At 52.1% G+C, this 20,946-nt stretch overlaps 2 protein-coding genes across 5 annotated transcripts in view; one reads left to right on the forward strand and one right to left on the reverse strand.

The window, feature by feature from the left end:
* SEMA4D (sema domain, immunoglobulin domain (Ig), transmembrane domain (TM) and short cytoplasmic domain, (semaphorin) 4D) overlaps positions 1 to 12,090 on the forward strand; it is a 76,182-nt gene extending 64,092 nt beyond the window's left edge. The window contains exons 16-18 of the mRNA XM_010844795.1: positions 5,884 to 6,093; positions 10,237 to 10,334; positions 10,709 to 12,090. Coding sequence (XP_010843097.1) covers positions 5,884 to 6,093; positions 10,237 to 10,334; positions 10,709 to 10,735 — 335 coding nt within the window. The 3' untranslated portion in view covers positions 10,736 to 12,090. The remainder of the gene's footprint in view (positions 1 to 5,883; positions 6,094 to 10,236; positions 10,335 to 10,708) is intronic.
* An 804-nt stretch (positions 12,091 to 12,894) lies between these two features.
* SECISBP2 (SECIS binding protein 2) overlaps positions 12,895 to 20,946 on the reverse strand; it is a 34,937-nt gene continuing 26,885 nt past the window's right edge. For all 4 annotated transcript variants that reach the window (XM_010844799.1, XM_010844797.1, XM_010844796.1 and 1 more), the window contains 5 exons: positions 19,991 to 20,114; positions 19,165 to 19,385; positions 15,414 to 15,568; positions 14,897 to 15,089; positions 12,895 to 14,251 (listed from right to left, as the gene is read on the reverse strand). In XM_010844799.1, the coding sequence (XP_010843101.1) occupies positions 14,148 to 14,251; positions 14,897 to 15,089; positions 15,414 to 15,568; positions 19,165 to 19,385; positions 19,991 to 20,114 (797 nt within the window). In that variant the 3' untranslated portion in view covers positions 12,895 to 14,147. The remainder of the gene's footprint in view (positions 14,252 to 14,896; positions 15,090 to 15,413; positions 15,569 to 19,164; positions 19,386 to 19,990; positions 20,115 to 20,946) is intronic.

A 20,946-nucleotide genomic window follows, 5' to 3' on the forward strand; every position in this document is an offset into this window, starting at 1 on the left:
CCACAGCCGCGCTGGGGAACCTCCTTGGCGGTGGGTGCTGGTGTCTCCAGGCTCCATGCTGACAGACGCAGGCCTCAGGATCCCTGCAGATGGCCTGTGAGGGCCCACCCCTCAGTGGACCAGTTACGATCGGTCTCCGCTCAGGGACCTCCCCTTCCCGAGGGCGACCCGCTGGTGAGGGGCGGAGTGGACGAGAGTGCCTCTCCTCTGTCTGAGGCTGTGCTTGGGCCCTGTTCCCAGGCTTTTCCTGATGCAGGTGGCTGGGTTGGGTACCCCCCATGATACATCCAGATCTAGGCGGGTGTTGCCCTTTTCTCCTAAATCTAGCCCACAAGCCCATGCTGGTTCCTGGTACAGTGCGGGTGTTCAAGTGCACGGTGTTTAAAAAGGCAGCAGCCCTGGACAGCTCCTGCCCCAAGTGGTGGCAGGCACCGGAGCTCAAGCAGCCAGTGCAGGCTGTGGCTCTGCACAGGTGTCAGCTCCTGCCTCCACCTGCGGGCACCGCCCTGTCCAGGCTGCTCCCACCTGGCCTTGGCCTGGGTGTCACTGCGGAGCTGGGCTTTCCAAACCATCCCACGGTGGCTGGAGCGCTGGCCCAGCTAAGGCCAGGTCAGCTTCTCACAGTGGGCACAGCCTTACAGCTGAGTGACTGTGAGGGGCTTCTCGGCTCACTGTCTTCTCTGCATCTCCAGATTATGCTGGTGGAATGTGTGTGTGCTTGGGCGTCTGTATGTTGACATGTGTATGTGTACATAGGTCCATGTATGTGCTTTCTGTACTGACATATCTCTGTGTGCACACGTGTGCCTGTATGTCTGTGTGTTCTTGCATGAACATGTATGCAGACACCTGTGTATGCGTATGTGTTTCTGTTTGGTGCAGAGCACTCTGCACAACTGTGCCTTGTGGCCGTGCTTCTATTCAAAGGCCTTGAGGCTTGAGTGTAGGGAAGATGAATTCTGGATTTGGGGGTGGTTCTCCTACCTGCTGGCTGTCTTCTGTTTGAAAGTTGGGAGTTAGGAAAATACTGATAAATGGAGAAAAGAGGTTCTGAGCTGGAGAAATCCCGAAGGCATATAGTCGTGTTCTGCTTATCTGAAAAAATCCATGCTCTTGTGGCAAAATTAGAACAGATAAGCAAAGAGATCTTCCACTGTGTGCATGTGAGCACATTTCATTTCATTTTGCCTGTAAATACAGATTAAGATACGGGACATCTCGGAGGTGTGGCAAGTTCAGATTCAGACCCATTGCAATACAGCAACTATTGTAATAAAGTGAGTTGCATGAATTTTTTCCTTTTCCAGTACATTTAAAAGTTACATTTACACTATACTATAGTCTATTAAGAATGAAGTAAGCATTATGTACCTTAATTTAAAAATGCTAATGGTCATCTGAGCCTTCAGCAAGCTGAGGCACTTACATCAAAGATCACCAGTCATAGTCACCATACAATTATTATATTAATGATAATGAAAAAGTTTATAAAGTGAAGTGAGAATTACCAAAGTGTGATACACAGACAGGAAGTGAGCAAATGCTGTTGGAAAAAATGGCACCAATCAACTTGCTCAATGCAGGGTTGCCACACACCTTTGATTTGTAAAAAACAGTCTCTGCAAAGTGCGATATAGCAAAGCACAGTCAAACGAGGCAAGCTTGTGCAGATCACAGTGATTGGTGATGTGTCTGTATGCATGTCTGTGCAAATCATGTGCTTGCACATGCACATATATACACACAGAAAGTTTTGCTGACGTTTAGTCACTCAGTTGTGTCCAACTCTGCCTCCCCGTGGACTGTAGCCCACCAGGCTTCTCTGTCCATGGGATTCTCGTGGACTCTGGAGAGCTTCCCAGGTGAATCAGCGGTAAAGAATCCGCCTGCCAATGAAGGAGACAATGGGTTTGATCCCTGGGTCAGGAAGATCCTCTGGAGGAGGGCATGGCAACCCACTCCAGTATTCTTGCCTGGAGAATCCCCATAGACAGAGGAGACTGGCAGGTTACAGCCCATAGGGTCCCAAAGAGTCCCAAAGACATGACTGAGTGACTGAGCACACACACACATGCGGACTCTGAGCCACGCAGGGGAATCCGGAGTGAGCGTCCTTGGTGTGTACTCAGAGCTTCTGGGTGCTTAGAGACCAGAACGGCACCACTATGAGGGCACCTGGCCGTCCAGTAGCTTGCAGGACTCGGCGTGAGTATGGGAGGTGAGCTGGCCCCAGAGTCAGAGTTGAGCACAGGGAGGGGGATGCCTGGAGCTGCACAGGACATGGCCTGTTGACTTGGGGTGATCTTACACCCCTCTCCAGCTGGGGACTCTCAGGCCCTTCACCTCTAGGATGGGTCGGCTTCCCTCAAGAAGGGGCCATTGCTCAGAGGAGTTCTGGTTTTGTCCCACAGTGGAGTATACTGGAGAACAAATGGCAACCCACTCCAGTATTCTTGCTGGGAAAACCCCATGGACAGAGAAGCTTGGCGGGTTACAGTCCATGGGGTTGCAAAGAGTTGGACACGACTGAGCAACTAAAACATACCCACAGTCAACCGTGCCTAGCGGTTTCTTTGGACAGGGTGGGGTCAGGGTGGAGCCAACAGTCCCACAAACCTGAAGTGGGGGCTGGGACCCGAGACTGCCGGTGGCCCCAGCCCACAGTGGCTATGAGGGATGGGCCCAGCACCCCAAATTTCTGGGTGCAGGCTCTTGGGAGACAGGGCAGGTGGGTTTGGCTTGCTGCCCCAGGTCCCCACTGACATCATGTGTTGGCCCTGCTGACCAGTTTTAACTGTTCCTTTCCCTCTCTCTTTAATCTCTTCTGCATTCAGAATGAGTTGGATAGTTTTTTTAAAAAGAATAAATGGAACGTAAGTATTTTAACATTTTTAATACTTGACACGGTTACATCCCCATTTAGAGAACATTTAATGGTGCTTCATGCTATACTCACTGTAAAGGTGTATGTGGGAGTGATTTTCATGTTGTTTGTGTCCCAATGACTGTGGGTCTAAGGAGAATTTGGCTCCTGAGAGGTCCTGGCCTGTATGGTTCAGGGGGACGAATTGTCCCCAGCTCAGGCCACCTGGGGTCTTTGTCTCAGCATCAGTCAGGAGAACCTATCCGAGGTTCCTGTGACCCATGTTTGGGGCTCCTGTCCTGGGGACTCAGTGCGTGTCACCACTGGGCAGGGCGAGGAGATGAGAACCGACCTCACTGTGTGTTCTGAGAAGTCTTTGCATTTTGATCAGTCATGGCTCATGAGTATCACCTTAAGAGTTAGACTGCACGAAGTTGCCCACCAGCAGGGGAATGACTAAATGAAGCATGGTCTCACCAAGTGCCTTCAGTTAAAGGGAGGCAGGCACCCAGCAGATGTCACAGACACGGGTGTGTGTACCTGTACGTGTGGATCTGCATATATGTATAAGTATGCATATCTGAAAATAAAAGTATAGAGTTATCTGTGGGTAGGGTACAAAATGTTCTGTATACAAAAATGTATATTGTACCAAATTATGGTTTCCCGGCTGGCTCAGTGGTTAAGAAGCCGCCTGCCAATGCAGGAGATACAAGAGACGCAGGCTTGATCCCTGGGTCAGGAAGATCTCCTGGAGAAGGACATGGCAACCCGCTCCAGTATTCTTGGCCTGGAGAATCCCATGGACAGAATAGCCTGGCGGGCTACAGTCCATGGGGTCGCAAAGTGTCAGACACGACTGAGCACACATACAATGGTGACAGAACAAAACACCAACAATCCCACACAGAAAACAAGTGAACAGACCCCACGGTCCCCATGGGACCAGTACCGCAGGGAGCTGCCGTGTGAATCGCTGCTGAACACCTTTCAGAACTCCCTCCAGAGCCTGTGGCTCGTGTCTTTCTTCCACATAGCACTCTGTTTTATTGTAGAAGCAATATTAGCTTGTTGTAGTGAACTTGAAACTTCAGGGAAGTATAAAGAGCAGAATCAAATCACATCTTTGAGGATCCTGAACGTGGTGGGCCAAAGGTGAATAGGCCCTGGGAGGGTCACACGGGGACCTGACTCACTAGGAGTCCATCAAAGGTCTCATTTTCTCTCTCCCCTTGTAAAAAGCCCAGCATGTGACAGAGAAACATCTCAGCCAGCCGCATGCACCAGCCGCCAGCGTGCACATACGCCGCCAGCGTGCACACACGCCCCCACTCACACGCACACCCAGATGCCTGTTGTTTTCGGGCAGGTTTTTTAATCCTTCAGCTCTGTCGTTGGGTTTTCCTGCTCTGTGAACTCCAGCCACAGATAGATGTAGTCCTGGTACTCCTGACCATCCTGTGTGAAATGTTTTATTATGTCCTTCCCAGGTTGGTGGGCACCTCAGATGGAATTGAGCTCTTGAAAGCTGATTCTCAGGCAGGACTGTGATCAGGCAGGGCTGCTCTGGTCTAGGCCAGACTCTGACCTGCCTGCCCAGGGTGGTACAGTCGACATGGAATAGCAGGCATTTGTCAGGTAGCTAGGTCCCTGGGCAAGGAGGCCAGAAAGGCCCCCTGGTCCACATGGTTGGGGTGCTCGGCTGGCACAGGCAGTCGTGGGGAATGGCCTCAGCACAGCCCCCTGCTCCGTTACTGGGAGTAGCAGGAACAGAGGCCATGGGTTTCCCCCAGAGCCCTCAGGGAGCAGGGCCTGCCTCCCTCTCCTACCCGGCTCTGAGCCTCTCAGGTGCCTGGGGTAGGCAGCAGCTGCTGCTGTCTAACACCTGGCCTGTCCTGTGCTCTGTCGCAACTCAGCTCAGCCACAGGGTCTGCACACACCCCAGGAAGGAGCCTGGGTGCTGACTGGGTGTTTCAGTCGGAACTTGTCCTGCCTTTGGCCTACATTAGAGTGGAAGCCGGTGTCTTATCAGATGTTGGGGAGATGCCCTGGCTTGTTCTTTAGTAGGAATGGGAGGTGGGCCTGACTCAGCACAGCCCTTGGGGCCCAGGGTGAAGCCTGAAAGCCTGGGCTCACCCAGCCGCACGTTATACAGGGGAACGGGGGGCCCCATCCAGGAGGCGCCGTGCTGAGTAAGGCTGATTCCAGCCTTGGGGCCAGAGCCCAGTTTTGCCCCAGGCCCTCCACACACTGGTCTCCAAGGCCCACACCCCTCGGCCTCTCTGTAATGAGCATGGGATCTGGGGGTGGTGGTGCATGGAACCCTAGCATGCTTCAGGAAGGGGGCTTCGGCCTGGGCCCTTCTCCACCTCCAGTCCGTTTTCCTCCAAGTTCTTATTCTGTAAGACAGGCTGTCAGCCCTTCTCAGCACCCTGGTGCTCCTAGGAGCTCCTGGTGACAGTCCCACCCCTGGTCATAGGCCCAGCCAGGCCCCAAGGGGCAGGCAGCTCTGACCTCCCGATGCCCCAGGGAGAGGGAGCAGGCTTGCAGGGGCAGAGCTTTAAGCCAAAGGTGGGGGCAGCAGGGCCAGGTGGGCACATGAGTTTCCCGGGCCCAGACCGTCTGTGCAGAACAGACACCCTCTCCAGAGCACAGCCGCCAGGCATGTCACAGGGGTGCACAGCCCAGCAAGAAAGGAAAAAGAGGTTCACTCCGATGGCCCTGTGTGCGTGTCCTGGGGACACCGCCATGCAAGGGCGCCCGAGCAAGATCAAGGAGCAGGGAGCTACAGGGCACGAGGTGGTGAAGTGTTTGTACCCCTTTGCTCCCTGGGGACCACAGTGGGGACCCACCTCCAGGGAAAGGACAGAGACTTAGGAGAAAGCTGTCCTGTCACTTTGGGACCAGCTGGGACAAGGCCCCTAATCTGGGAAGCCCCCACCCCCTGCCTCCCATATCAGAGTAGTTCCCATGACCCCTGGTGGGGGTCCCAGGGGTGAAGATGGTCTGTGTATCCCCAGGTCCTGCAGATGTTCACTTCCTCTGGGAGAAGAACGGGCGCGAGCTGGAGGTGTGTGTGCCCACGCAGACCCACGCACTGCCCGATGGCAGGGCCCTCGTGCTCAGCTGGCTGCGAGATGCGCTCCGGGAGAGCGCCGAGTACCGCTGCTCTGCGCTCTCCCGGGCCGGGAACAAGACCTCCAAGGCGCGCGTCACCGTGACCAGGCTCGGTGAGTGGGCTTCGCCGTTTGCCCTTGTCCCTTTAGCAGCAAGCAAGCTTGCATGAGGACACTTCAGTCTGGGGATTACCTATCGGCTTTCACGAAGACAGAAAGTTACTTTTTCACTGTCTTATCTCCCAACGGCATGCCTGTGTGTGCCTACCTGCATGCAATCACACCTGTGCCCATGAGCAGACATGCACGCATGCTGGCTGCCAATCTCGTCCTCCCAATATTAGACTCTGTTACATTATAAGGATGGCCAACTCTGTATGGCCAGATAACAACTCTGTTATGACTTCCCCTTCTGTACTTCTGTTTCCCACATAACCAACCACTGTGCTGATCCCTGTTTGCTTGGTTTATTGTTGTTTATCTTGTTCAGTTGCTAAGTTGGATCTGACTCTTTATGACCCCATGGACTGCAGCATGCTAGGCTCCCTGCTCCTTCAGTATTTCTGAAGTTTGCTCAGATTCATGTCCAGTGAGTCAGTGATCTAAAACATCTCACCCTCTGCTGCCCCTTTCTCCTTTTGCCTTCAGTCTTTTCCAGCATCAGGGTCTTTTCCAATGATTCAGCTCCTCTCATCAGGTGGCCAAAGTATTGGAGCTTTAACCTCAGCATCAGTCCTTCCAATGAGTATTCAGAACTGATTTCCTTTAGGATTGACTAGTTTCATCTCCTTGCTGTCCAAAGACTCTCATGAGTCTTCTCCAGCACCACAGTTCAAAAGCATCAATTCTTTGCTCAGTTTTATGGTCCAACTCTCACATCCATATATGACTACTGGAAAAACCATAGCTTTAACTATACAGACCTTTGTCAGCAAGGGATGGTTCTGCTTTATAATGCCATCTAGATTTGTCATAACTTTTCTTCCAAGGAGCGTCTTTTAATTTCATGGCTGCAGTCATCATCCATTGGTTTTGGAGCCCCAAGAAGCCCTGTTGCTTCTTCTGCTTTTTCCCCATCTGTTTGCCAGAAATGATGGGACCAGATGCCATGATCTTAAGTTTTTTAAATATTGAGTTTTAAGCCAGCTTTTTCACTCTCCTCTTTCACCTTCAAGAAGCTCTTTAGTTCCTCTTCTTTCTGCCCTTAGGATGATATCATCTGCATATCTGAGGTAATTGATATTTCTCCCGGCAATCTTGATTCCAGCTTGTGATTCAGGCAGCCCAGCATTTCGTGTGATGAACTCTGCAATGTGAAGTTGCTCAGCTGTGCCCGACTCTTTGTGACCCCATGGACTGTAGCCCCCCAGGCTCCTCTGTTCATGGGATCTTCCAGGCAAGAATACTGAAGTGGGATGCCATTTCCTTCTTCAGGGGATCTTCCTGACCCAGGATCAAACTCAGGTCTCCTGCATTGCAGGCAGACTCTTTTACTGTCTGAGCCACCAGGGAATCCCAAATGAAAGTGAAAGTCGCTCAATCCTGTCCAACTCTGCGACCCCATGGACTATATAGTCCATGGAGTTCTTCAGGCCAGAATAGGGGAATGGGTAGCTTTTCCCCTTCTCCAGCAGATCTTCCCAACTTAGGAATCAAACCGGGGTCTCCTGCATTGCAGGCGGATTCTTTACCAACTGAGCTATCAGGGTATTCTGCAAAGAAGTTAAATAAGCAAGGTGACAATACAGCCTTGACATACTCCTTTCCTGGTTTTGAACCAGTCCATTTTTCTTGGTTGTTGTTTTGCTTGGTTCATACTTGTCATTACTGCCACCCAGACTCTGCAGTGAAATCCCTGATTAGCACAGACACACTGAGTCCCCCTGCTGTCAGCTCCCCAGACCCTCTGCACCAGGAGCCATGTGCCTTTAGCCCTTTCCTGCTGAGGCTGGAGAGTCCCTTCCCCTGGCATTGGGTCTCATGACTTGTTTCTGGTGTTCCTTTGACTTTCTCCATTTTTCTCTTAAGTGTTTCTTCTGGCACACCCAGAGTGTCTGGGGGAAGACAGCATTTTGAGAGCCTATGTCTTTTCTCCATCTTCACACTAGAGTCCAGCGGGGTGGACAATTCTGATGTGAAAATCATTCCCTAGTGTGTGATGCTGGCTCTGTCTTCTGCTCCTGAGGGTCTCCCTGTGACCCCATGTGACCATCATCTTGCTGAGCACTGTCTCAATCAGTGCCTGGCTAGACCCCTTACACATGGTAGCCTCTGCCCTTCAACTGTCGTAAGTATTCAGCACTTAGCTTCCTCATTTCCTGTCTCCATGAAACTGCTCTCCTACATCCTGGGCTACTTGGCCTGGCCTCTGTCCATCTTCTCTATCCTGTCACCTCTACTTGTTAGCTTTCCTCAACTTTCTCTTTCTCACCTGCTGAATTTTTGTCCCACTGTCACACTTAACACCACTCAGAGGTTTTCATTCTGTTGTCATGACTGCATTCTCTTCTCGTCTCATGGATGTAGTATCTTCTCCCCTTTCTAAGGTTATTGAGAGGATTTTCCAGTTCTTTTCCCTCTCAGCTGTCCCTTTTTTGATGGTTCTGTTTCCCTCTGAAGTCTTGGGACCCTTGATAATCATCTACCCAAGATGTGGCCTTTGGATGGGCAGCATCTGTCTACCTGGGACCTCCTTAGAAATGCAGAGCCCCTCCCAAGTCCTGGGGCATCTCAAGTTCTCCAGGCAGTTCCTACGTGCCCTAGGGAGTCGGTCTGCCTTGCACCCCTCCACTGTCACATGGAGGGGCTCCAGCTAAGCCCACATGGCTCAGGTTGGGTTATCAGTGAGGACACCGGTTGGCAAGAGGCTGGGGCCTCATCATTTAGTCCGTAAGCCCAGCATATGATTTGCCTTCAGTGCAGGTACTGCCCAGGCCCCCAGGCCCGAGTTCTCCAAGACCACCAGTCTTCAGGAGCAGACGGAGGGCAGCATCCTGGCTGTGCAAAGTGGTTAGGGCCTGGGGGCTGTGCAGGAGTGCACAGCCTGTAAGCAGCCTGCAAGCCTGCCCTCTCTCAGCCCCCAAGGTCCCGACCGCCTCCCCACTGCCGCTGGCCTTGGACCCTGCATGCTTGTCAGCATTCTACCGAGGCTGTTTCCACTGGCCCCTCTGTTTCTCAACTCCCAGCTTTTCAGCTTCCTCTCCTGTTCTTCATCCATTTTCAAGATGGAGTTTATATGTAAATGTGCGTATTTTAAAAGGTCCTTTGTCCTTTGAGTGGGAATTACCAGGGAAAAGGAAATGACAGGTACTCTCTCCCACCTAGAACTTCCGTTCCTTTAATTTCTGTAAAATGCCCTTGGCTGTTGCTGTCAAGATAAAATGAATAATCTTGTGAGGGGTTGAGACGGTTACACAGCATCACTGGCTCAATGGACATGAATTTGAGAAAACTCTGGGAGATGGTGGAGGACCAAGAAGCCTGGCGTGAAAGTCATGAGGTTGTGACGTCGGCCATGACTTAGCAACTGAGAACAAGTGCCTTACCAATTGTGACCTTGTATCCGTAAGTCCAGTGATCACACACACGCAAGGAGGTGTGGACTGAGTGCCAGGTAATGTAACAGGATGCCAGCCCTAGTGACCAAGCTGGTTTCCGAATGTTGGCAACCAATCTCCCTCGAGGGAGGGGGCAGCAGCCCCAGCCTGCCAGGGTGAGTGCAGTGCCCTATGAGGTGTGGGGAGTTAGGCCCTCTCCTGGCGGCACAAAGGTGCCAGTGAGGTGGGGGACAAGGCCAGTGTGGCTTTGGGGAGCAGCTGCCATGAGAGCTGGTGGGCCTGGGAACAGCAGGCAGGGAACATGACTGGGGAAGCCCCCACAGCCAGGAAGTGAAGGAAAGCCCAAGGAGTAAACAAGACTTCCCTGGTGGCTTAGATAGTAAAGCGTCTGCCTACAATGTGGGAGACCTGGGTTCAATCCCTGGGTCAGGAAGAGCTCCTGGAGAAGGAAATGGCAACCCACTCCAGTGTTCTTGCCTGGAAAACTCCATAGACGGTGGAACCTGGTAGGCTGCAGTCCATGGGGTCACAGAGTCGGACATGACTGAGCAGCTTCACTTTCATAAGCCCACTCGGCTCAGCCCAGCAGAGAGGTGTCACTCAGCTAGCAGCACGGCCTCTGTGGCTGGAGGGGGGCCCCCACCCCGGGGGCCATGAAGCCCTGGAAGCTGAGATCTGGAGCACCCCCTCTATCTTGCAGAGGCGACCCAGCAGGAGAGGTGGACCAGAGAGCTCGCCAGCTGGAGGGCCGTGGTTGGGGAGCACGACCGCATGATGCAGAGCTGGAGGAAGGCGTGGGTACGTGGCTGGGCATGAGGCAGGGCAGGGGTCTGGGATGACAGCTGTCCCTCTTGGGGGCCTATCCTGCCAGAGGGCCCCATGTGCTTCCTCCTGGCCCACAAAGCAGTTGTGCTTTCTGAAACCCACACCCCTTCTACCTGTTGCCTTCCAGCCTGGGGGGAGGGAGAGGGGGCTCTTACAGGAAACCAAAGTTAGGTGGGGCCAGCTGCTTCCAGCAAGAAGCCTCCCACGGTCACCCTGACCCCTAGCCCAGAGCTTAGTAGGCCCAGGCTTCCCTCCTGCAGGACCCTGGACCCCCCAGGAAGCACATGGGAAGCAGGTTCCAGGCTTTTCTGTTATACCAAGAACTGAAGTCCATGGTGTTCTTTCAGGAAAGCTGTAACCAAGACGCATTCTAGCCACAGGAAGCCGTGCTGACCAGGCTGACCGTGCTGCCACCCGACACGCAGCCCCGGAGGCCTCAGGGCAGTGAGCTCCCTGTCTGCTGGACACAGCTCTTCGGGTTGCACAGCCGAGAACACGGAGCCCTGAGGGGGCCTGCGGCAGTAGCCAGAACGTCTGTTTTAATTAGGTACTTAGATGGGACAGAATGGCCTGTCTGGCAGGAGCAGGAAACCGGGGTTAACAGGCTACAGACAGGAACTCTGGTTAAGACAGCAGTGTGCGTGACGGGTCCTTTTCCAGAAGCACTGTTGTTACACTCCACAGGTCTGAGTTACTTTCATGTCATGCAGTGGGTTGTCCTTCACACAGCCGAGTGTTAGCTCAGCTCTCGTGACTGCTGGTTTTACTGCTCTGGAGCCCCCTTCACACTCAGCTGCTCATCTCTAGGAGACAAGGCAGGAAGGACAAGGCTCCAGATGACCAGAATTTGCCTTAAACCTTGAGCGCTGAGGTCCACACTCAGGCGCTAACTTGGATGGGAGACTTTGTGTTATTACTCACTAATGTCAGAGCCTGCTTCCTAAAGCTCCAAGTGTGCACCCGTCCACTCGCAGCCATGGCCCAGGTGTTGAGCCTGTCTGATGGAAAAGCCAGCAGGTCTGCGTCTCCTGGGTCCCGGTCACCCTGCTCACAGCAGTACGGGTCTAATTAGGCTACTCTGTCCACGTGGTATGGGGTCCCCAAGTTACTCACACTGCACCTGGAGACTGCCGTGTGTAAATGTGGCGGCCGAGGCTGCTCAGTCTGGAACCTTATAGGCACTGTTTGCAGAATGACTGCTTTTAGTGGAATGCTCACCTATCACAAAACTAAAATCTCTGTTAAATTAAGTGGTACTTCTCATGACCCTAGCAAATGGACATCTCCTCAGCCTCATGACCACAGCCTGTTTCCAGACCCCTTGTTCTGAAGCTGGGTGCCTTTGTTCAAGAGCAGCACACGTTTCCAGCCAGTCACCTCCAGGACCCGTCGTGAACAAGGCTTCTGAGGACGGCTGGTTTGGGGGTCAGAGTCATCCTAGTTCCCACCGAGCTGCCAGTCCACCTTGTCAGCAGAGGCTGAGCTGGATCACAGATCACCCACGATGCACTGTGACAAGATTTTTGGCACAACATCCATCCGCTCTCGCTGTGGGTCTCACGTGGGGTGGTTGCTCTGCTCTATGGGCAGGGCCTTCTCCTTGGTGCTAGGATCAGAACAGACGCTTGCAGTTATTGTAATATCAGCATGCAGGGTTCTGGTGGGAAAGGTAGTTATGAGTTCTGATTCTCTGAACCGTGGGGAAAAAAATAAAAGAGTTCCACTGAAATGTTTGCTCCATGAAGAGTGTCTGTACTCGGGAAGCCTGCCTGCTTCCCGTGGTGCCATCAGCATAGAGTAGGTCACTGTGTCACCTGCGGCAGTGGCCTCTGCCAAGAAAGTGACACCATGCCCTGGCTGCCAGGGGAACCCAGTGTTAAGTCACACGAGAAGCAAACCCTCTCAGCAGCTTAATGTGATGTTAAAAACCACCTACTTTGTTCAGCTAATCTGACCACCACAGACCCAAAGGCCTCAGGGATCTAGACAGACAACCTGCATCTCTAGCAGAGACTTTTTAATGTGGGGTTTTTTTTATGTATCAGTTTTATAGTTCTAGACTGCTGAATACAGCTGACAAGTTAACTTTCTGCCTGTAAGTTCATTATGGAACCTTTACTCTCAAATAATCTATTTTCAAACCTACCACAGTTGACGGGGACAGTGGGGCGGGGACCCTCCCTGCTGCTGTTCCTTCTGGTGGCCCTGAGGGAGAAACCTGTGACCGGATGGAGGGCTTGCTGGAGCAGATCGCATGTTCCTCATTGAAACAGCTCAGAAAGTGTATGGGAGCTAGGTACTCACTGGGAACAACAGATGAAAAGACAGACTGGTACTTTACACAGACAACCTCCACCTCGCCGCCAGCCCTGGCCACAGCAGGCTCTTTCCAACTCACTGTGCTGTGCTCCAATCACTCGGTCATGTCCAACTCTTTTTGACCCCATGGCCTGTGGGCCACCAGGCTCCTCTGTCCATGGGATTTTTCACACAAGATTAGTAGAGTAGGGTGCCATTTCCTCCTCCTGGGGAACTTAACAACCCAGGGATTGAGTCCGTGTCTCCTGCATCTCTTGGCATTACAAGTACATTCTTTACCACTACGGTAAAGAATGCGGGACGCCCTTCCAACTCATTACTTCACATTATTTTGCTTCCCACAGGCCACTCACTCACAACAGTACATCTGCCATGACTGAATTCAACTAACAGCACTTGCAAAGCCCACAAGATACCTTGCTTGTGTGACAAATGCAAAGCAGTGAAAGTCTGATCCTGCCATTTTTCACGTGACCAGTTCGCCAGCAGGCTGGACCAAGGTGGGTCCAGCAACAGGATCTCTAAGGGCTGGAGACTTCACAATCACCACCTTCGAGATCCAAGAGATAGGAGCACAGCAAACCTCTTCCTGCTCGGTCCCCCTCAGTTTAAAGAAGAATGCCCCCCAAATACAGATCAGGATGTAGGAAGCGCTGATTAGACCAAGGTGACCAGAGTCTCCAGTGAAATTAAATAATCACTCTTTATTCAAAATAAATAAGCCCTCTTACTTACAGGATAATATGAAAGTAAACTTCTATCCTTCGGCCTCTAAGAAACCACATTCGCCATATGTTCATTTACAAAAGAAAGAAAATATTTGTAAATTATCAAAACTGAGATTTAGGAACTTCAAAATCATTTCTTTGAAAAATAAACAATAAAAGGAATATTCATGTCAAAAGGTCACAGGTTAGAGAACTGATTTTCCTTCTGAGGCTCATTTTAGCAGACCCTCCAAGTATCCCCAAATCTTCTGGCTAAAAAGCCATATCCTGAGAAAAGTATTCCCCGTACCCCACCCGCACGGCTTCTGCATGGCTGTGCGGGTCACCGGGACTGGGAACACTGGGTGGAACTACCCCGCCTTCCGAGCCACATTGCCTCAGCCCGCCGCTGCTTTCCACAAACCAACTTGGCTCAGCGGTCCTGCAATGGAGAGAGGTTCCACAGCAGCAGAGTACTCTGAGTACCACCTTGTCCAGCATTTTCCAGACTCATTCTGTGCTCAGAGAGCTGAGGCTGCATCCCAAGGCTTTGTGAGAGGGTCTCTGCCAGCTTACCGAGTGCCCCTCCACAGGACTCGCAGCTCTTGAACAGTTACAAACACTGCTGGTTACTTCCCCAGTTGAACAGCCATATACAACACAAGTAAGTCAACGAAAAACTGAAGAAGAAAAAGGCCCCAAAGTCTTTCAACCCCCCACCCCCACCTCAAATACACAAACACACAGGAATGAACTCTTGTTATAAATTCAAGTTCATCATCTGAGAGGTTGAAGCCTCCAGCGATTCCTCCAGCTCCAGGGCACACCGACTGTACGCTTCCACATGGTTTCTCCAGACTTGAACTGGAAACAAGAAAGCACACCACTAACACACAGGCAGGGTCAGCCAGCGAAAGTGTTAGTCGTTCAGCTGTGTCCAACTCTTTTCGACCCCATGGACTGTAGCCCACCAGGCTCCTGTGTCCATGGGGATTCTCCAGGCAAGAGTACTGGAGTGGGTTGCCATTTCCTTCTCCAGGGGATCTTCCCGACCCAGGGATCAAACCCAGGTCTCCTGCATTGCAGGGGGACTGTTTAGCGTCTGAGCCACCACAGTCAGGGAAGTCTCTTGGAAAGCAAGCAGCACACAGCCTGCCCAGCAAACTGGCTCCCTAAGTGGGGCCTGGAAAGGACTCAAGCAAAAATCCCCAACTGCAACCTCCCCCTGGCGAACAGGATCAAGCAGGTTGGTGCATGCCGGCCTTGACAACCACCCGCCAGGGATCCAGGTGTCTGCACAGCTGCCCTCTGGGTGCCATGTGACCCAAGGAAGCTCTGTCTGAGATACCCACTGACCAGCCCTCCCCTCCCACATCTGAGACCACCTCTTAGGCATCTGCAGCTAGTTCTGCCACAGTAGCCATGCTGCTCTCCTGGGCACCCTGTTCAGTCAGCATCAATGAAGACCTAGAGGACGATGGGCCCCAACTCCATTCCCCCAGCACTCACTGTAGTGTGGCTCCTCTTTTTCAGTGGGGGCCAAGGGGCTGTCCTCCACAGGGCAGCTGGGGCCCTGACTGGGCGGGCTGGCGGGGGCGCAGGGCCCGAGCTCACCCGGCAGCTCCTGGCGCGCGTTCTCCAGCATAGTCCTATAGGCCTGCCGGGCTGCCATCGTCAGCTCCACCATCTTGTGGAACTGGTCCTTGAGCAGAAACCAGAGTACAAGTGAGGTCACCTGCAAACTGGCAAAGACACCCTCTCCAGGGAAAGGGGGGTGGATGCCCGCCTATGTACCAGGGGTGTTGCCCTCAGGCCTTCCTGAGGCTCCTCTGTGACACCAGTGAGCCCAGAGCGAAACTGGAATCACACTTCTGGGTTTTTAAGGAAACTAGGCCACCGAGGTTACCACTTTCAAGACTGGGGCCCCTGGAGCTCAGGGCTACTCTGCCAGTTAAGTGCAGACAACCACCATCCCCCCTGACTCCCTCCCAGGGCAAGACAGGCCAGCAACCCCTCCCCGCCTCACCTGGGCCCCGTCGTAGCTGAAGATGCCCACCACACTGACGGGGACAGCCTTGTTCAGGCTGCGCCCCAGAGCTTTGCGGTTGAGAGCAAACACAAAGGGGATGTTCTGGTCACAGGCGTAGTCAATGATGGTGTGCAGGGTGTCGTCTAGCCCACCTGCTCGGAAGACAAGGGAAATGACAAGGGAGGCATCCCAGGAGCGCACTGGCGACACTGGCTGCCACAGCTTTTCCCGATGGAGGCTGATACTCCCGGCTACTTCCTCACTCAAGCCAGTGCCCCAGGCCAGGTTTCACCAGGAAAGCCAGTCGCTGTGGTGGAAGTACACTGTTACTCTTGGCCACATGGAAGAAATCAACTGTTCGAGACACTTCTAAAGCAATAAATCAGTATAAAATACGTCCACATCAAGCCAGCAGCTGGCGCTGTGTGAAACGGGACAAGAAAGCCTTAGCCATGTTTGCTGAATACCGTGTGCCAGTCTGGGTCTAATGGCCTTGGGTGGATTGGCTCCTATATCCTCACAAAACCCTAAGAGGGGAGGTGGTACCCACTTAAAAAGATGGAAACCCGGAGCCCAGGGAGGTCCCTGAGTGATCCTACCCGGCCTCCCAGTGAGACACAGCCTGGCAGGAGGAGGGTGGGGAGGGGAGGGGTGGCACTACAGGCAGAGAGGGTGAAGAAGCTGTGTGTGAGTGATGCTCATACAGAGTCGGAAACCAGCAACACCGACAAGCTGTTACCAACAAGAGAATCACATCTGGGCACCTGTGCGTAAGTAACACAGAAACCACCCATATGCGTGCAAACATCAGCCAGCTAGAACGCTGAATTCCGGGAGAGGTCATTCCACGTACAAGTGCAACCAGAGGCTACAACAGGTGAGGATAAATGTAGCAAGAAGTGTGAGTGATTTACAAAGCAGCCTCAACATGCCAGTGAAACACAAAAGAAAATCTAAGCCAATGGCATCTGATGGAACGAACCAATATGATCATATGTCAATGCTATGTTAACCTCAAACTTTTTATACTGTAACTTACTCTAAGTGGGACTTTTTTTGAGAAATACAAAAAACACAAAATGAAAATGGCCTTTTGAAAAAGGAAATTAATGTCAGGCCAGCATTTCCAGATATTAAGGCTTGCTATAGAACTGTAAGAATATAAATTATGGGATACAGGGTGACAGAATGAAGGCCCAGAAATCACCCGAATGTGTGGCACTTAAGCAGGCTGGCAAGAGTCCCCTGAAGCACAGAAGGTGCAAAGAGACAACCTCTGCAAAAATCCATCTCAGACTGAAATGCATTCTACCTAAATAAATAAAAATGAAAACATAGAAGAACAAGGAAAAAAACTGAATTAAAAAAAAATTAATAACCCTGGAGTAAGAAGGTTGAAGAATAACATAAAACCTAGATGCAATAAAAAGAAGAATAAAAAATATCCACATATACACACCCAATCTCTGAATGGCCAAAGAGGCTTAAAGAAAAACAGGCACTTGACAAACTGGAAAAACATTCACAATTCTTAACCAAAGTGGCTTTATTATTAAAAAAAAAAAAGTATATGTGAACATAGAAGACTGACATCCTGAAAGACAAATGGGCAAATAATCAACAATTCACAGAAAATGCCAAGCCCTTAAACAAGTGGAAAGATGCTCAGCCTTGCCTCACAAGAAAATGCTAACAGAATCACCAGAAGACCGGGGGAGGCTGAGAGGAAGCGGCATGCCCGCCTGTGGGGGCTGCAGTGTGCCCTAGAGGCAGTGTGGCCCCACCCCGGGTCCTCTGCAAACTGACCACTTCCTGAGGGAACACACAACATCTACAGGAGAAAGAAAAAATCTCCTAAGATCTCTTATCACCTGGTACCTAATTACATACGATTACCTAATTTTCTTTCAAAAGAACAACTTCTCAAATGCACACCCATCCTTGGATATGCAGATGGTATCACTCTAATGGCAGAAAGCAAAAAGGAACTAAAGAGCCTCTTGATGAGGGTGAGTAAAAACAGCTGGCTTAAAACTCAACATTCAGAAAACTAAGATCATGGCATCCGGGCCCATCACTTCATGGTAAATAAATGAATGGGATGGACGACAGTGCAGGAGACCCAGCATCCGAGCAACACAGTTCTAGGGGGAGCCGAGAGAGGACCAACAGAAGGGAGACTCAGAGCACAAACCCTGCAGCGTGTCCCAGGGCTGAGCACTGCCTGTAAGCCGTCCCACCTCTCGGAACCCCGGGCACAGGCAAGTTCCCACAAGCTTCTAGAGAGCAGGGAGAAAAGAAACAAAGGGCAGAAATTGGAAAGACTGGATTTCAAGCACCATCTTCTAGATGTCCCATTTTTTCTCATGCCACTGACGGGGGGATGCACACGCCCCAAGACAAGGGAGTATGTGAGAGCCAACAAACACCACAGCCCACCGGAAGACACATCCCCAGGATGACAGCTGCATGGGAGGCACAGAGCTAGAACGGCCCCAGAGGAGGAGCTGCAGAATGCCTGAAGCACCCACTACTTTAAGGGGGGTGGGTGGGCAGGCAGCTGGCTGAGAGCTTGAGGGGTGATTCGTGTAAAGCCCAGCGTCTGCCATGGGATTGTGGTCGGGACACACCACCAGCATACAACCAAAGGGACGAACCTGAGAGCCCTTTCCAACGGCAGGGACGGGATCTGCCTCCAGCTAGGATGGGGATGAGTCCATGGGGCTGGCCATGAGCAGGTGCAGCTGCTGCCCAAGGGCCCCTGGATGCTGCAGACAAGTCAGGAAACCTCAAGTGTTCAGACTGGGAACAGCAACGGGAAAGATTCAGCACTGGGATCTGGACTGGTTCCCTGAAAGCACTGTTCCAGCCAAGTGGAACTCTACCCCATGGGAGAGAGCAATGGGACCAGAGGAGGAGTCTGAATGTTGAGACTAAGATGGAGGACCAGCGTCTGAGTGACGGCATCCTGCTCCTAACAGCCCCTCTACTGCGCATCCCAAGGAGGACACAAAGTGGGTCAGCTGAGGGCCAGGGAGATGTCAGACATCCGTCTGTCGGTCACCTCACCCAGCACATCACGTGCTGAAAAAGAGAACTAACCTTCCAGCATCAGTAAGATGCCCAAGGGCTTGGACAAACCCACACTTTCAATAAGTGAACAGATGAGTTAGTCACACACTGAGGAAAAGCCCAATGCAGAGACTGCCTAGCTGCCAGTCACGAAATCCCTGCGATACGAGGGACCACACCTTCAAGCTCTGAGGAAAGCATTACAGCACCTGGCCCGCTGCACAAGGTGACACACCCTCTCTGGTCTGCATGGGCCAGCCTGAGCCATGTTGTGAAGACCACAGGGGCCCAGCTGCTCAGAGTGATCACTTGGTGAGCCAACGAACTTTGGAAACAATTATGTAAAACAGCCAGCCAGTGGGGATTTGTTGTATGATTCAGGGAGCTCAACCTGGTGCTCTGTGACAACCTAGACTGGTGGGATGGTTTGGGGTGGGAGGTGGAAGGAGGTTCAAGATGGGGGGACACAGGTATACCTATGGCTGATTCATGCTGATGTGAGACACAAAACTGTAAAGCAATTATCCTCCAATTAAAAATAAATTAAAAAAACCCAACTAAAAGAAAAAGAAGCAAACTGCACTTCCAAGGTCCCCAACCCAAGTGGCTGATGGTGTGGTGGCCAGAGGGCATGTACTGCAGGAGCCACACACCAGGGACCAAACGGTACCCTTACCTTTCGACTGTATCTTCTCACAGTTTGGAGAGATGATGATGCATTTCAACTTTCTGAGCTTCAGGTGTTTGAGGACTTCCCTGAGCCCCAGCACAAGTCGGCGTTTGGCCTTAGCCTTGACTGGATCTTTCTGGTACATACGATCTTGGAAACGAACCAGCTCTTTCAGCAGGTCCGTAACACAGGCGTCAACTTCTTTACTGAGCATTTGGCTGCAGTAGCTGAAAGGAACATTAGACACAGTCACCTTTCCTCTGGCTGTGACAGTCTGGCATGCTGCTCCCGGGGTGTGGGCAGTTCAGCTCCTCTCAAGAAATCATGCTTTGGTTCCTGACTGACAGAATTTTAGAAAAGATATGGATGGAGGCATCCTCCCCACCCCCAACCACAAGGGACAAAGACTTCTGGGCCCCACATCCTCCGGGCAGCCACTCCCAGGCACCTCTCCTCGTGAAGACAAACATCTGCAGAGTCTACCCTGAAGAAAAGTGGGAGGGAAAGAGGTGGAGCACCCTAAGAAATTACACACAGAAAGGGACCTCAGATCATGAGCTGTCACCTTACTACCCGTTCCCAATCACAAAAGTGGATTCAAGGGCACCTCTGGGATCACGAAATGAGGACAGAGACCTCTCGTGAGCAGATTATGTAACCCTGGCATGTGTTAAGACCAGGTCCTAGCCACCTTCCACCAGGACACAACACCATGGCCCAGCCTGGCCGCTTTACTGTGCTGAGCATGGCGGGCAAAGAACTCGAGGCCCAAGATCAGAGTGAGCACAGCGCCCCAGGTCCCACAGTGAGCCCAATGCCCCAGCTCACTCACTCCCTGAACCGCCGGCTGTGGATCTTGGGGCAGGCCTCTGTCTCTTTCTGGGGCTCAGTTCCCGGCTGCTCCTCTGACTTGCTCTCCACCACAGGAACACAGGACACAGACTCTTTCGTTTCCCCTGGAGTTTCAGAGAAGAAGTTACAGCAGGGCCCCCGCAGGGCTCGGTGCACAGACTGAGGGGCCTGGGGCAGGAAATGCGACAGCGCCTCCACAAAAGCGTCGCCAGAGCACCCAGACTCAGCGGCTGGCCTCTCCGCCACCCATGGGTGCAGCTCATAAAACCCTGGGCAGCCTGTGTGGCAGGGGCCTCTAGGCTGGATGGCAATGGACTTAAGCTGGAGATGCACCAGAGGGAAATGCCAGCAGGAGGTGTGCTCGCACTTCTTATATACACCCCAAGCTGCCACAGCATCTCTGCTTCTAACGGAGCCCATGTGGCAACTCCCACAACACCCACGTGCCACCTGGCATGTTTGTACACCTGAATGCTATGCCGCACTGACAATCAGGAACTACTTTTATAGGCCACAGACATACTGCCGGGCAGAACAACACATAAGATTGCACTGGAATGAAGCCTGAAAGCTCATGTGTGAACTGCAGACAGGGGTGAGGCCTTGGACCAAAATCATGGGGACTTGGGGGCCATTCTGCTTCTGAACTGGGTATGATCTGTGTACTGCTCTGAGAGGATAATTCAATAAGAAGCTTACTTAACCCATTTTTTGGAACGACACCATGTCTCACACACTTGTGGGCAAGCAGCTTTGCAGTTAATGGTGTTAATTCTCATGGCCATTTCAAACTGCAAGGACTATCGACTATCACACATATCAGGCTCAGGGGCTTCACCCCTTTATCTGTCACAGCCCCAAAAAGCAGAGGCACCAGAAGCTCCACTTGTTCACAGAGAGGTCCTCTTACTGTCAAGTTAGGACACTGAAAAACAT

This window comes from Bison bison, unplaced genomic scaffold (assembly GCF_000754665.1).
Source record: "Bison bison bison isolate TAMUID 2011002044 unplaced genomic scaffold, Bison_UMD1.0 scf7180017864209, whole genome shotgun sequence".
Lineage (NCBI taxonomy): Eukaryota > Metazoa > Chordata > Mammalia > Artiodactyla > Bovidae > Bison > Bison bison.